Below are 16645 nucleotides of genomic sequence, written 5' to 3' on the forward strand. Positions count from 1 at the left end.
ATCTAGCATCTTGCTGTTGTTTTCTGTTTGTTCCATCTATTCCTTTTTCTCCTTTTATGTTTTCCTTATAGATTAATTTAGCTTTTAATTTGTGATTTTTTTCTTATCTCCTTTGTTGCTTTATTATCTGTGGATTTGTGTTGTGGTTTATTTTTAGTGGTTGCTTTAGAGTTTATAATATACATTTTTATCTCATCAGTCTACCTTCAAGTCTTAATTCTTTTTGTATTGTATGAGAACCTTAGAACAATATACAGATTTTCAATTTCACCCCTCAGGGTCTTTGTGCTATTTTTGGCATAAATTTTACTTGTACATATATTACAATCCCCTACAATACATTGTTATTATTTTTGCTAGAAACAGCAAATTATTTTAAAAATATTTTAATAATAGAAAAGTATTTTCTATTTGCCATCGTATTTACTAGTTTTGCTGCTTTTCATCCTCTTGTGCAGATTCAAGTCTGGTATAGTTTTCTTTCTGCCTTAAGGACTTAGAATTTTTGTTTTCAACAGTCATGCATATTTTAAAGAATTTAACTGGAGAAAAATGACCTTTTATATTTGCCCAATTGTATGCCATTTCTGTTGTTCTTCCTTCATTCCCAAAGTTCCAAGTTTTCCTCTGCTATGATTTCTCTTCAACTTGAAGAACTTCCTTTAGTGCTTGTTTTAAATAGAGCAGGTCTGCTGATGACAAATTCTCTTAGTTTTTCTTCATCTGTCAAGGTCTTTATTTCACCTTCATTCCTGAAGGATATTTTTACTGTCTATAAAATTCTGGGTTGACACTCCTTTCTTTCACCATTTTCAGTATGTCCCACTGCCTTTTAACCTCCATGGTTTCTGATGAGAAATCCACAGCATTTAAATTGTTGTTCATATAATGTTTCAATTTTTCCCCTGGGTGCTTTCAAGATTTTTTTCTTTGAGGTTTTCAGCAGTTGGATTGTGGTGTGTCAGGGCCTGGATTTCTTTGATTTTTACCCTTTTTGTGGCTTGCTGAATCTCTTGACTCTAAATTTATGCCTTTCACCAAATTTGGGCATGTTCAGTCAGTATTTCTTTTCTGCACTGCTCTCTTTTCCCTCTCCTTCAGGAACTCCATTGACAAAAATACTTAAGCTTCTGATATTATCTCACAGGTTCCTAAGTCTTTGCTTATTTTTTCTTTAGATTGAATTATTTCTATTGCTCCTTTTTCAAGTTCACTAAGTCTTTCTTTTGTCACTTCCATTTTGTTATTGTGCTTATCCCATGATTAAAAAATTTTCTTTTCAGTTCTAAAATTTCTACTTAAAAGTATATATAGAATTTCTGTTTCTCTGTTGAAATCATCTCTCCATTTATTTCAAGGGTGTTTATCTCACTGAGGATTATTATTTAATAGCTGTTTAAATGTGTCTGATAATATGGGTCAAACATCTGGGTCACTTCAGGGTTGGCATATATGGTTTCTCTTTTCTCATGGGTACTGTTTACATTTTCTTGGTTTTTGTGTGTCAAGTAATTTCAGAATATATCCTGCATACTTTGAACATTATGTTGTAAGATCCTAGGTCCTATTAAAATCCCGTAGAGAATAGTGATTTGTTTGTCTTAACAGGCAACCAAGCCTGTTAGATTCGTATCGCAAGTTCCTTCTCTCCCGTGGGCAGTGGCCCCATTTTCAGTTCTGTATTCAGAACCTTTGTTATGCGGAGCCGCTAAAGGGTTGGTTTCAGACGGGGGCAGCGGTTATATGGTACTCCACTTCTCAAAGCTTTAGCTGTGCCCCTTTGGCCATGTTCCATGCACGTGCAGCTTAGGGATTGTCCTGGGATGTGTGTCAGTTCGTATACAGAAGTAGAGGATTCCCTTCTCAGCTATCTCCTCTTTGGAATTTCTCCCACGCTGCCTGGCTCCCTGGGCCTCCTTTCCTGGTTCTTCTGCCCAGAGCAATGGAGTTCTTTCAGAATGTTAGCCTTCTCCCTTGTCACACAGTGTCCATAACCAGGATCCCTTTCAAAGCAAATTGGCCAGAGAAAATAGAGGAAAAAATAACATGTATTTCCCTCCCTTTTCCCAGTTCTTCTATTCAGGTTTTTTTCCCTTCTGGTTTTTAGGTATTTGTGCTGCACTGCCAGAGCTGTTGGGATTGGCGTCAGGGCAGGGCGAGGAGAGCAAGGAGATATTTAAAAAATTTCACCCGATACTCTCTGGCTTACAAGGACCCATTTTCTTGTTCCTCTGGCCAGGATGATGGATTTATTTCAGAATTTTTGCTGTCCATGTCTACTATGTAATTCCTTGATTCAGTCTGTCTGTGGGTCAACATCAGGAGTTAAAAGACAAAAAAACTCCCCCAAACCCCAAAAGTAAAAACTAAAACAAACAAGCAAAAAACTAGAACCTTACCTGTCATATGGGTCTTTCTTCAAATTTTGACTTCCCTCTTCAACCTATCAGCTGTTATTTACTTTTCAAAATCTTCAGGTAGTTGCTTCTTGAATTTCGTCCAGAGTTTTTAGTTGTAATTTATGAAAGAGAGTGAGAGACCATAGTGGGTTTGCTCCATTTTGGTTTAAAACTAGATTTTGTTCATTTTAAAATTCAGTCTTTTTTCTCTCCAGTATGTTTTGAAATTTTCAATTGCTATGTCTTCTAGTTCAGTAATATTCTCTTTTGCAGTGTCTCATCTGATGTTAATCCCATCTAATATATCTTTTCCTCAAACATTGTGCATTTCATCTCTAGAAATTCTATGAGGGGCTCATACATCCTCCATGTCTCTACTAACCTTGGTCAGTCTTCCCTCTACCTTCTTAAACATATGTATAGTTGTAATGACCATTGTAATGCCTTGCTCTGTCATCTGTGTCACTTGTGGGTTTAGTTGGGTTTAGAGACCAGAATCTGAGTGTTGCGGTTGGTCATTGTTTCTAGACTTCTTCTGTGGACAGAGCTAAGAAATGTTTTTCTTGTTAAGAAAAAAATATATCATTGTTTATGCTGACTTGTCCAATTCAAATTTAGCATTACAGAATTTTTCTTTAGCTTCTTTGTTTTTATATGTTTTTGATCTGTTTTAAACCGAAAAAATTTTATTTCTGTCTTCCTTACCACAATTTTTTGGGTATATGTGGACACTAGCAATGTAATGACTGAAAACAACTGAAGATTTCTCACAGTTATTTTTGTCCACAAGGTATATCCAATTAGGGTTTACCATCAGATTACTGGTTTTCTGTTCATAATGTATATTCAACTGAGGATCTGCCTTAAACTACTATGCTTTACTGTCTCTTAAAATAAATCCCATTTGTGTGATTAAGCTACCAACTCAATACATGTTTAGTTTCATTTGCTTAATTTTGCTTTCACATTTTAGAGCCTGCTTTTTAAGTTAATTTTGTTGTATAATTTTATAAAATACCGTACACGGTTCTAGAGAAGGGATTGGAAAACTACAGCCCATGGGCCCAATCTGGCACGACCTGTTTTTGTATGGTCCTTGAGTTAAGAATGGTTTTTACATATTTAAATGGCTGTAACACACACACACACACACACACACACACACACACACACACACACACACACACACAGAAGAGTATGCAACAGTGACTAAATGTAGCTTCCAAACCCTAAAATATTTACTGTCTGCCCCTCTATAGAAATCCTCTACTTTCTGCCTCTAGCCCTGTCTCCCCCATCCTGTCCTCTCCCCTCTAGAGGCAGTCTGACTGATTTATTTATTTAGTTTCTGGTTTATCTTTCTACTGTTTTTATGGGAGCAAACACAAACCTCTCGTATTTACTGTACGCCCTTTTTCTCTCCACCTTGCTTTTGCACTGAGCAGTGCCTCCTGGAAGCCAGCCCACAGCAGGCGGGGAGATGGGCCTCCCTCTTTACAGCAGCACACATGGTATTCCAGAGTGTGTCTGGACTGATGTCTGTTTAACTGGTCCCTTCTTGTACATTTGGGTTATTTCTGCTTTTTTAATTTTACAAGTAGTGCTGCTTTCAGTGGCCTTGTGCTTATGTTTTCTGGTGTTTGCTGCTGTAACTTTGGGATCAGTTCCTACAAGTCGGTTGCTGGGTTATGTATATTGCCGAGTAACAAGGCACATGCTGTTTTGCTTGGTGTCGCCCGAATTCTCTCCATAGGCTCTGTACCATTTTGCATTTCTGTCAGCAGTGTGCAAAGTAAGTAATGCCCAACAGCCACCTAACGGAGTGTGTTGTCAAACTTCTGGCTTTTCTAATCTGATAAGTAAGAAATGATATCTCCATGTAATTTAAAATTTCGTTTCTTATGAGCAAGATTGAAGGACCAGTTACATGCCCTCTCATATGAACTCTCTGTTCACTTCTCTTTCCCATTTTTCTGTAGAGCTCTTGGTCTTTTTCATCAATTTTTAGACACTGTCTGTGTATTAGGGACAGTGACCTTTGCCTCTAATATAAGTTGCAAATCTCTCTCCCATTTGTCTTTTTTATTTTTCTTAATTATTTACCTGTTTTTTATGCCGTGCAATAATGTTTATTATTATTACTACTACTACTATTATTTTCATGTAGCCAGATTTATGCATCTTTTCTCTTATTGCTCTGGCCTTGGAGTGATAACCAGGGAAGTTTCCCCTACTCTCAGATTGTAGAAAAATTCAATCATACTCTCTTTTCATATTTGTATAGTTTCTTTTTTTAAAATATAAATTTCTGTTTTTTTTAAAAAAAATTATCCACAGAGCACTTTTGGTGTACACTATCCCATGTGATTGGCTACTTTTACTCGTGTGATTTTAAACCGTAGAAAGGGGCTCTTTACTCACCTCTCCAGTTTGCCATTGTGCAGAGACTCCTCGCATCTTAGAATTTGAAGAGACCAATATATTCAAGGGGAAGGAATTGAAATTTGGGGAGAAGGGACTTGCCCAAGGACTCCCAGCCCCATCCCAGGGACTAGCTCTGGCCGGCCTGGGAAGAGGTTTATGAGCATCTGCTGTGTGTTGGCCGCTTGGCCAGGCCTGTCACCGTCCTTCACGCCCAAGCTGTAGGTCCTGCTATCAGCCCCACCTTATAGGTGTGGAGACTGAAGCGCTGAGAGGTGAGCTGCCTGCCCAGTGGCGCGCAGCCAGTGATAAGCCATCAGGCTCAGATACCCGGGTGTCCGCCTGAGAGCTTGGCCCTCCCGCCTCCGGATGTCTGGCGGTGGCATGCATGCACTGAGCCCTTCCCTCCCCTCCCCGCTCCACGGTCTTGGAGGTCCTTGTCTCCACGCCGAGGGCCACGGAGGACCTGTGAATGAACATCATCTCCCAGGGCGCCTGCTGGAGCCGGTGCCAGCAGGTCCATGTGCATTGCCTCAGCCCCAAGGGCCCACCTGTTACTGGCAGCCGGAGACCTTTCAAGTTGTCCTTTCGTTCGTCCGTCCATTTGTTTATCTGCTCATTCACTGATCCAGCCCTTAATTCAGCACAACTTACTGATGCCTGCAGTGTGCAGACCCAGTCCTGGCCAAGGGTGCCCCAGAGATGTGACAGGCGTCTGTCCCCAGGAACTCACAGTCCTGTGGGGGGGGCGCTGGGGCCCCCAGCCCTCCCTCTTTCTGGGGTCCAGCAGCGCATAGACGTGAGAGGCTGGCTTGTTGTCCGGTCCAGGCCCCTGGTGGTGATGACTCAAAACCAGCCGCGGAGCGGGCAGGGATGCCCCAGGCACACGGTGAGTCGGCAGCGGGCCAGGACCGGAGCCTGCCCCCCAACCCCGCGCACCTCGGAAGTGGCACGGCCCGGGGAAGGGAAAGGTGAGCCTTCAGATGGATCCAGAGCAGCCCAGAGTTACCCAGGTCTGTTTGGTGGGCCAAGCAGACAAGATTTTAAGGATATTAGGTGATTTTCATCACACCTGAGTGTGTCTTGATCACGTCTTCCATTTTTCCCATAGCTGTAGACTTTTGGCCAAGTGTCTACAACTGTCTGCCGACAGAGGCCCTGGTTGCCAGAAGAGTCTGAGTGAAGTTCCCTCTGGATCCAGCTAGTTAAGCCCGCGTAGCGCTGTCCCACGCCCCTGGGATGGGACGTACCAGCTGTCGGTGTAATTAAGGTTGCCATAAAACCCACCAGCTAGACACACAAATGGCTCCTCTGCTCTTTCCCGGGGCAGCAGCAGTTGTGAAGGCAAGTAAATCATGTTCAGCGGCAATCACTTCAAAGGTCAGCCTTCCACTTACAGCAGCGTTATTGGCAGGGATCGCCCGTAACACGGCTTGTTTCCTGGCCATTCGATTTTACGACGCCCTAATGAATTGGGCCATTTCCATCCATTCTCAGGAAGTGTACAGAACAAGGGTTTTCGTTCTCCTGGAAAAGGCAGGTGGTGTGTTGGTGGGCACGTGGGTAGCTCTGCCGGGGACAGGCCGAGGACCCCTGGCACACCGCCCTCTGGGGGCAGCTTCCTCCTGCTGCCATCAGGAGATGATTTCTGTGAAACCCCCGGCCAGTGGCTGGAACTCAACGGGCCCTCCTCTTCCTCCAGGCTTTCCTGGGTCAGTGTGTTTCCCGAGTGCGTGTGGGGATCCAGGTGCCGCCACTGGAGAGGGGCTCAGGTGCCCATGGATGTCACAGTCCTGCCCATCGGCAGCCATTCCCTATGGGCTCTTGGGGCTGTGTCCCCACCGCCCGGGAGGAGACGCTCCTCAGTGCACAGGCCACATCTACGGACGTGAGTTGGGCTGGACTTATTCCTCTCCTGGCACTCGCTGCCCCTGCCATCCTTGATTCCGTGCTCCTCGCCTGGCCTGTGGTGATGGGGAGGGCTTCGGGAAAGGCGGCAGGAAGGCCTTCAGGCCCCATGTGGCCTTGGCAGATGGAGGCCTGGGATGGCTGGTGGGGAGAGTGGTTTAAGTCAGAGGTGACTGTGGCGCTGGGGATGGGAGGAGGGGATGGATCTGGAGCCATGATGACGGGCCTTGCTCCCTCCCCTCCCTTCTCTTCCCACCAGAGAAGATTCCAAACCCTGCCTTGGGACGGTGCTGTTCTTTGAGTCAGGATATTGTGCACTTATCAGAGCACATGTTGGGGACTCTGGTGGTCCACGTCCCCTCCCAGGCCCTAGACCGCTGCCCCAGCTCCAGACTGGGCAGGCCAGAGCATCTGCCAGCAGCACAGCTCCTGTGCCCCTCCTGGCCGGGGGTCTGGAGCTTTCCTTCCAGTCCACACTCCAGGAGGCTCATGGCTACCTGGGAGGGCAAAGCAGGCATGTGGGATCCTGGTGCACAGAGTGGGAGAGGAAGGGAGGGAGGGAGGTGGGCAGTTCCACGCTGCCTGGGGAGCAGCTACACAGGCTGGCCAGTGTTCAGAGGCCTGCAGGGCTGCCCTCACTTTTCTACCCCTGGACTATTCCTCAGGCTCCAGGGGGCCCACCCTGAAATCGCCCTAGCTGAGGGCTGCTTCTGAAGAGGCTCAGAGAAGGTAATCGTTTGTTCCCCACCCTCCCCCAGGAATTTGTCCCAGCGTTTACTGAGGCAGGACTTGGCCAGCAGGAGACGGGGATGTGGGCCCCAGAGAAGCACCACACCCTGGCCCTGCGCCCTGGAGCAAATCCCTGTATCTCTCTGAGCCTCAGTGTTCTGCATCTGGAGAATGGGTCTCAAAATACCCCTCTGTCTAAATTGGATTTATGGAGTGCTGCATTTAATGTGAATTTGACTTATGTATATTTGAAAGAGGATGATAGAAAATCTAGGTCTGAAACATTTGAAAGTTTGTAAACTCCAGTTTTTTATTTATTTTGTATTTATTTACTATTTTAAATTATATTTATTTATTTATTTTTGGCTGCGTTGGGTCTTTGTTGCTGCGTGCGGGCTTTCTCTAGTTGCGGTGAGTGGGGGCTACTCTTCCTTGTGGTGCGCGGGCTTCTCCCTGCGGTGGCTTCTCTTGCTGCAGAGCACGGGCTCTAGGCGCGCGGGCTTCAGTAGTTGTGGCGCACGGGCTTAGTTGCTCTGCGGCACATGCGATCTTCCGGGACCAGGGCTCGAACCCGTGTCCGCTGCCTTGGCAGGTGGATTCTTAACCACTGCACCACCAGGGAAGCCCCTAAACTCCAGTTTTTAAATAAGTGTGAAGACAGCTCGTTTCACGGCCGGCTGCCGAGGTGCCGGAGAGCTGTGTTTATGCTGTGGCCACACGGTGGCGCCCTGGGAGCTGGTAAACAGGCCGCCCGGCCCGGCAGGTGGGCCCGAGGCACTGTGCCCGCGGCCGGGTGCTCACTATTGCAATTTAAAGTCGTGTCGCCCAGGAGTTTACTGCATGGAGGTACGTGTTAGTCCGGGTGCTGGGACCCCCACCCTGCCCCTGCCCAGCCCAGTTGCTGTAGGCTGGAAGGTTCATGTGAGAAAACGCCCTGAAGAAAGCAGAACAATAGCTTGACACTTAACTGTGTTAGTTTAGAGACCGGAGGCTGTGGAATGTTGGTGATGACGTAAGAAAGAAAGAGTGTCTTTAAAGCTAACTTACATGCTGCGGTTCTGGCTCCGTGGGCTCGAGGACACTGGCTCCCACGATGCACTTACCACTCCAGGGACGTTAGGCTGAGGCTTTGAAAGCTGTGAATTACGTGACCTCTTCAGAAGAAAGACCCTCGCACAGAGTATGGCCCTGGTATTGATGGGCGTCACTGGTGCCCTTAGGTGCCCTTGGCTAGGCGTGGGCCCTTCCCTAAGCCCTCCTTCGTTGGGCCCCCGCTGCTCTCCAGGGGACCAGTCTGACTGGGGAGATCTTCATGCCTCCCTGGGCCTACGCGCCGGTGGGTGTGGGGAGGGCGTGGGACGCCGAGGACTGTCCGTGGGGGGAGGCAAGGCTGTGGAGGTATCACGGGGCAGGTCCTGAGGTCACCCCGCAGCAGCCCCACCTCCACGCTTGGGCTCCTCAGCCTGGGGGCGCGTTTTCCAGCACCAGCCTCTCGAAACTCTCCAGCCCTCAGGGCACTCAGTGGCCCTCCTTGTCCCTGTGTGCGGGCACTCGCCCTGTACCCCTGGGGCCCACCGGCATGACGGGTGCCCGCTCTTGCAGGTGGTGAGAAGCTACAAGGCCACCATCCAGCAGACCTTGGACATCCTCTTCCTCCGGGAAGGCTCTGAGTTTCTGAGCAGCACAGATGCTTCGAGCCGGGACTCTGCCGACCGCACCATTATTGCCTGGGATTTCCGGAGCTCCGCCAAAATCTCCAACCAGATTTTCCACGTGAGAAACCCTGTTTGGCATTGCTTTCACTTTCAGGGTGCATCTGTGTAGTCCCGGGCTGTCTGGGGTCCCAGGTCACTTCTAAGGAGATGGTTCAGCAGACAGGACCTTTGGAGACAGATGGGCTGCCTGAAATCTGTAGGGTCGGGGAAGGCAAAATGCAGGTCCAGGCCTGCCCAGAGAACCTTCCACTGGCTCCCAGATTGGAGTGACTCCCTAACGGTCCTCTCACTCGTCCTCCGCCCAGCACAGCCTGGCCTCGGGGTAAGGGTGTGGAGGGGCGGCCCGGTCCGGATCCACGGGAACGTGGATGCACACCTGAGACACCCCTACCCTCCCTCCGCCACCCCAGCCAGCCTGCAGGGTCCACCTTGCCCTTGCTCAGTGGTTTTGGCAGGGGCTATGACTCAAGGGTTCAAGCAGGGACCCCGAAGGTAGACCACCTGCATTAAAATCCTGCATTCACCACTTACAAGCAGAGGGCCTGGGCCCATTATTTACCCTCTTTGATTCTCATTTTTCTCTTCGTAAACTGAGGGTGAGAATGTTTCTTGCCTCATAGAATGGCTTTGAGAATTAAAAGACATAAATACTTATAAAGAATCTAGCACAGTGCCAGGCACAGGGAGTTCTCCATAAAATGCACTACCTATCATCACCAGCACCTCTATTACTATATCCATCACCATCACCATCACCACTATATCACCACCATCACCGCCATCATCATCACCATCACCTCTATTACCATCACCACTATCATCATCATCACTACCATCACCACCATCACCTCTAGTACCATCACCGTCTCCAACACCATCACCACCATCATCCTCATCATCACCACCATCCTCAGTCATCACCATCACCACCATCATTATCATCACCGCCATCACCAACATCACTATCACCACCCACCATCGTCTTTTAAGATTTCAAATTAGCTATGGCTAATCTCTTTGGTGCTGCCACCCTGAATTTAAAAATATATGTCAGGTGTATATATACACCATCTTCCTCTCCCTGCTTTTTCCCTTGTTCTTAGAGGATTCTAAGTGACCCTGAGCCAACCTGCCTCTAGACCGTCACTTCAGGGTTCTAGTGCAACCCACTGAGAAAGATGAGCCCTGGGAGGGCCCGGAGGGGCATGTCTAGCCAGCGGGGCATCCTGCCTCTGACGGCCCTGCAGAGACCAGGGAAGCAAGTGAGGTAGAGAAAGTGCTGTGTGCCTGAGGCACCAGCCCTCCTAGGGTCACACCTCCTCACCTTCTGTGCAGGCGAGCAGGCACTCTGCCTGGTAGCGTCACACCGGGAGCTCGTTATCAGCTTACCATGTGCCTCTGACAGCACATTAGTCTGCAGCCATGGTTCCAACTGCTCCTGACGTCACCCTCTGAATTTAGGCTCATTTAGAGGCTGTGGCTTCAGGACATCACTTAGAACATGGAACAGGTACAATGGAGAAGGGAGCTTTTAGGGGTGTTTCTGTGTGACCGAGCCTGTTAAACAGTGAGATTTCCCCTCCTGTTTGGAACCCCCAGCAGGCGTTTACCTCCCCGCTTGGCCAGTCACCTTCTCACTTACTATGCGTTCTGGCTGCGCGGGACCCTGGGCTGGGTTGGGGACCCTCGACGGCTCACTGTGGAGGTGGGGAGATGGGCGTGTGGATTCATTTTCTATCGCTGTGTAACAAATTACAAATTACCATAAACCTGGTGGCTTAAATCAATAGAAGTGTATTCTTTCAGTGACGGAGGTCAGAAGTTTGTAAAAACTATCACGGGGCTGAAATCAAGATGTTGTCAGGGCCCGCTCCCCTTGGAGGCTCGGGGGAGCATCTGTCCCTTGCTTCTTCCAGCTTCTGGTGGCCGCTGGTGATACTCGGCTCGTGGCTGCATCACTCCGGTCTCCATGCCAACATCTTCAGGTCTCTCTCTGCTCCGTCTTCACATCGCCTCCTCTGTGTGTCTGATCTCCTCTGCTTCCCTTTTATAAGGGTGCATGTGATTGCATTTAGGGCAGCAATACACGATAGTCTCCTCATCTCAAGATCCTTAAGTTAATTATATCTGCAAGTTCCCACCGCCTTTTTTCTTTTTTTTTTTTTTTGGACATATAAGGTGACATTCACAGGTCCCAGGAATTAGGACATGGAAGTATTTGGTGGGACATTTTTCAGTCTACTCCAAAGGCCATGAGCCAAGGAGTGCAGGGGGCCCCTAGAAGCCGGAAAGGACAAGGGAGCAGATTCCCCCCTTAAGACTCCGGAAGGAGCAAAGCCCTGCTGGCATCTTGAGTTTAGTTAGCCCAGAGAGACCGTTTCAGACTTCTGACCTCCAGAACTGCAAGATAATAAATGTGTGTTGCTTTAAGCCATGAAATTGGAGGCGTTTTGTTACAGCAGCAGCAGCAGGAAATTCACACAGACCCCTAAGCCAAGGTCTGGGCAGAGGGCCCGAGGCCCCACGGGCAGAGTTTGGGGGGTGAGTCCGTCAGAGGCAGAAGCCCAGGTGGGAGCCCCCTCCACCCTCTCTGTGGCCCTGCTCTTTCTCAGGAGAGGTACACCTGCCCCAGCCTCACCTTGCACCCGAGGGAGCCTGTGTTCCTGGCGCAGACCAACGGCAACTACCTGGCCCTCTTCTCCGCCGTGTGGCCCTACCGGATGAGCAGAAGACGGCGCTACGAAGGGCACAAGGTACCTCGTCCCTGTCCCCCAGGTGGAAGGTTGTCCCACTGACAACGCCAGCAGGGGGCTTGCGGCCCCTGAGGGCATGGACCCTCTGTCCAGGCAATGTGTGTTTCCTGTTTCCCAGGTGACCCCATGCCACGTGGCCTGGTGTCCACTCTAGGCCCCGGGCCCCAGCTGCTGGGCAGGGACGGTTTCCTTGATCTGTCGGCTCACGAGGACAGGTCACGGGGCTTGGGGAGGGGCGCAGGATGGAACGGGAGTGGGGCTGTTTCTCCATCTGCCCTCTTTCCCTGCTGAGGGCTGCCTCACAGGGCAGAGCCAGTGGGGCCCCAGCGCTTGGCGCTGAGGCCAGACACCATCAGCTGGGCTAGAGCTGGGCTCCCTGGATTACACTGAACCAGCCTTGTGACACAGGCCCGTGCCGGGGCCCCGGGCTCACGGCAGGAGCTCGGCCACTGGGTGTGAGGCCCAGCCCTGCTCCTGGCCGGCTCTGGGCCCCAGCGCTCTCCCCTGCGGGAGGGGCAGGGAGGCCGTACGCCCTGTGCCGCGTGGCCTGCTCACCCCGGGTCACCCTCTGCAGGTGGAAGGCTACTCGGTGGGCTGCGAGTGCTCTCCAGACGGTGACCTGCTGCTGACGGGCAGTGCCGACGGCCGGGTCCTGGTGTACAGCTTCCGCACCGCCAGCCGCGCCCGCACGCTGCACGGGCACACGCAGGCCTGTGTGGGCACCACCTTCCACCCCGTGCTGCCCTCCGTCCTCGCCACCTGCTCCTGGGAGGGCGACGTTAAGATCTGGCACTGAGCCTCCCAGCGCGGAACCTTCCAGACACCGGCCGGGGTGGGTGGTCGGTGTGTGTGATGACGAGGACCTGAGGTTGGCTTCGGGGTCGGGCTCGGGTGGACGCCGCCTTCTCTGCCCTCTGAGCCTCAGTGTCCTCATCTGTAAAATGGGGACAAAATCCCTGTGTCTCGGGGTTCCGAGGGCTACATTAGCAAAAGCACCTGGCACGCTGCTGGTGATGCTCAATAAACGTGAGTGTTTTGCTATTTCTTAGGTTATTTCAGCGGCAAATATGTATCGGCTCCCCACTCGCAGGCCTGCTGGAGCTTGGAGACAAAACCTGGGGTGGGAGCTGGAGGGGGGCAGCCCCCGGGGGCTCTGGGTCCAGGTCTGCCCGCCCCCCGGTCTCACAGGGCCTGCTCAGGCGCGGGCCGCCCTCTCCCTCCCCCGAAGCGTGGCCAGCGGGGTCCCCGGGTTTGCCCGAGCCCTGGGCCATCAGCGCTCCTCCTTGCCCACTGCCTGTCAGGTGTGCGCGCTGCCCACAGGAGTGCGTCTGCCCCGGGGGAGGGAGCAATGTGGAGAAGCAAAGGGCCCTTGAGGAGCCCTAAGCCCCAGGAGCCCAAAGATCCACCGATGGGTGAGGGTGGGGACCAAAGGTGCACGTCTCAGGACAGGGGCATCCCTGAAGCCTTGGAAGTCTCCCTGGAGGGGGCAGACCATGAGCCTGTGAGGAGGGTGTGCCCGGCAGGGGGTCAGTGAGAAAACACAGGGGACCTGAGGAGAGGCCACAGGAGCAGGTGGTGCCCAGCCTGGCCTCTCCAGAACCTGGGCTCCAGGCCCGGCTCTGCTGTCAGAGTAGCTGAGACCAAGTCATATTTCCTCTCGGAGCCTCAGTTCCGCCCTCTGTAAAGTGGTGTCAGAATCCCCAGCCTGCAGGCTTGCTGTGAGGGTCCAAGAAGGTCAAGTGTGTGGTGGGTGTCAGCACCCTGGGAGCTCCAGTCTGGGGAGGGGGACTGGGCAGATGGGGAGGGGCTCTGGGGCTTGCTGGGGTGGTAAACATTTATTTCAGTGTGTCTAACTCACCCCTGGGCCCTTGGGAATCTTGGGGTCCACAGGCAGGGCATCCCAAGCAGAGGGAAGGGCAGTGCAAAGGCCCTGAGGCGGGACTCATCCTGAGGGCCGACTCCTTGTCTGTCCTTCGTCCTCGTCCCCTGCAGTCAGCACGAAGCCTGGCCTGCAGTGGGTGTTGAGTGCATGCTGTGTCCCCGAGCTGGGCCGGAGAGACCAGAGCCAAGCGCGTGGGTGGGTGGCGAGCACAGGATCCCGGGTGTCCCTCACACCGTGCCCCTCGGAGGGTGAAGGAAGGGAACTCCCCAGGCCTGGGCAGGATGCAGGGTCCCAGGGACCCTGTGTGCCCCTGGGCTGGGTGTACTGGAAGCTCAGGGTGGAATCACTTCAGGGTGGAAGGCTCAAGAATGGCTTCTTTGGTGGAGGGAAAGATAACCGCACCGCACGCTCAGCCCTGGCGGAGGTGGAGGCCCGCACGGGGGGCTGCCCCAGCCTGAGCAGAGGGGAGGCTCAGTGTGCATCCACTCAGAGCCTGGGCAGGCAGTGGACACTCCTGCCTCACCGCTCACGCCCCCAGGTGGCTTCGCCTGCTCTGAGTGGGGAGCTCTGTGACCTGTGAAGCCCGCCCTGGGGTCACTTCCTCTGTGAAGCCTTCCCAGGTTACAGCTGCCTCCCGCTGCCCCCTGTGCTGGGCCCCTCTTCCCCCAGCATCCCCCGCCCCGCTCCTTCAGGGCTCCGAATGTAACAGGCGCCCTGAGCCCCGTCCCCTCCTGATGCTGCTGCCCAGCGTGCGTGCTCAGTGCAGTGCAAACTTCCCGGGCTCGCAGGGCCCTGCTCCCGGCTGCATCCCTGGCCCCTGAGTGCAGGAGGCATTCTGTGAATAACTGCAGGTAAGACCTGCCCACAGGATGTGGGCTTTGGGATCAGACGGCCGTGGACTTCAACCCCGTCACCCCCTTTCGCTATTGTGCGGTCACAGCCAGTGCTGAGCTGCCCTGTGCCTCAGTGTCCTCTGCTGTAAATGAGAACTCATAGTACCTAGCTTGTGGGGATTCATGAGGTTGGGTGCGATAGCTCTCGGCAGGACGTGTATGCAGCAGGCGCTCAGGAGCCAGCAGTGGGAGTATCAGTATTAGTGATAATATCAGCATCAGTGTCAGCCCAAACACTGGTGCAGGAGTTGAGCCAGTTCAGGCCAGAGGGCGCGGTTGGGTTCATCCTCAGACCTGGTCTGGCGAGACCCTCTCCGGCCAGCTCTGGCTCACTCTCACGGCAGAAGCTCCCAGTAAGCTACTCCCAGTTGACAGGTCTCGGGGAAGGCCTCTGATTGGCTGGCTTGTGTCTCATGCCCGCCCCAAACCAGGGGTCCCTGGCCAGGCATAGCTGCCACTATGCAGCTGGAGGGGAGAGTGATGGGACCCCCACAGTATTGTCATGAGGGTGTGTCCCCCCAGGTCCAGCCTGAACAGTCCCTTGGCAGGCATTTGTCGGATGGATTGACAACGTGTGGATGAACCCAGACACAGGCCAGGAGGGGAGGCTGTGCTCGTCTGGGGCTAGGGGGGGCCTGGCCTTCCCAGGTGCCTCTCGCCCGCCTCTCCTGCCCCCACCTTGCATCCAGCCCCAGATCCTGGGGTCCAGACATCCTGCTTTCTAGCCCAGCCCGAAGCGGGCGTTTTTCTTCCTTCCTTGATGTGGAGTGTCTTCTGAGTGAGAATTTCATCACGTGGTTTGCTGACTGCTCTCCCCACTGTGATGTGTTAATATGACCACTCATTTGTTTAATGAGCATCAGTTATAGACTGTACTCAAGTGGCTTTGGCGTGGGTGCTGGGGTGTGGCCAGGGGACGACCTCCCTGCCCACCGAGCTGCCCGGCCCCTCCCCTGTGCTGAGTCCACACCCCGGCTACCTGCAGCCCTGTGGGATTTGGGGCCAGGACACCACGGGTCCCAGACCCATCACCTGCTTGCACGGGGCCTTTGTGGGCTGGTACGCTTTCGACTGCTCTTGGGGCAAACACCAGCCAAATCTCTGTCCTTGGAGGCCGTTTCTTTACCACACTGGTCACCTTGAACCAGCCGAAGCTCTGACCCTCCTGGGACAGGGATATCCAGGTATCCCCAGACACCACTGCGGCTGTTTCTTAGCACCCCTCCCCTGTGGATTTGATTTCTTAACTACGCGCCCTGCAAGCCCTACCCCCTTCTTAGGTTATTTTACTGGGAAGAATGGCAGGTGCTCTCTGTACCCTTTATCTGTTTCTTTTTCCAAGTGCTGTCTTCCAAAGAGCATTCAAGACTCCTGATCCTCTGCAAGGTGTCTAGGAGTTCACCATTTGCAATTTTAAAATAAGAGAGCTAAATTTAGAAAGTATGGAGCAGGAATGAAAAAGGAGTGTGGGCTCTCCCCTCCACCCACCTTCCCGGGGCTGAGTGCCCACCTTCGCCTCACCCATAAATCTGAAATACAGATCTGAAGCCGTCGTGGGAGAAGAACGGTTTCATGTGGAGATGCCAGCGTGGCTGTGTCTGCTGCTGAGCGCAGCCGTGACTTTGCTGAGTGAGGCTGACGCTTGCAGCCCCCGCGAGGTGGCCATGAGCCCCACCGTCCCGCCGAGGAGACCGATGCTCGGAGGGCAGAGGGACAGGCCCGGGAAGTCTGTGCTCCTCCCCTCCCTCGGGACCCACCTCTGGCCCAGCCTGGGGCTCTCCATGCAGTGGGACAGCCACCGGTCTCGAGGGCCCCTGGGGATCTCACAAGTCAGTGTCCTCAGGCTCCAGAAGGGGAACCTGGCCCAGAGGGCCCAGGACTTGCCCAAGGTCACACAGCCCTGCACTGCCCGCTGTGGGTTGAGAAGAAACATGGACAGAAGGGT

The 16645-nt window shown here is 52.4% G+C and overlaps 1 protein-coding gene across 5 annotated transcripts in view; it reads left to right on the forward strand.

The window, feature by feature from the left end:
* Positions 1-12960, forward strand: part of WDR25 (WD repeat domain 25) — a 140640-nt gene extending 127680 nt beyond the window's left edge. For 3 of the 5 annotated variants that reach the window (XM_057543274.1, XM_057543277.1, XM_057543275.1), the window contains exons 5-8: positions 6523-6708; positions 9060-9230; positions 11785-11925; positions 12500-12960. In XM_057543274.1, the coding sequence (XP_057399257.1) occupies positions 6523-6708; positions 9060-9230; positions 11785-11925; positions 12500-12721 (720 nt within the window). In that variant the 3' untranslated portion in view covers positions 12722-12960. The remainder of the gene's footprint in view (positions 1-6522; positions 6709-9059; positions 9231-11784; positions 11926-12499) is intronic. The other 2 variants (XM_007178857.3, XM_057543278.1) reach the window with 1 other exon arrangement.
* Positions 12961-16645: the final 3685 nt, after the last annotated feature.

The sequence above is a fragment of the Balaenoptera acutorostrata genome, chromosome 3 (genome assembly GCF_949987535.1).
Source record: "Balaenoptera acutorostrata chromosome 3, mBalAcu1.1, whole genome shotgun sequence".
Classification (NCBI taxonomy): domain Eukaryota; kingdom Metazoa; phylum Chordata; class Mammalia; order Artiodactyla; family Balaenopteridae; genus Balaenoptera; species Balaenoptera acutorostrata.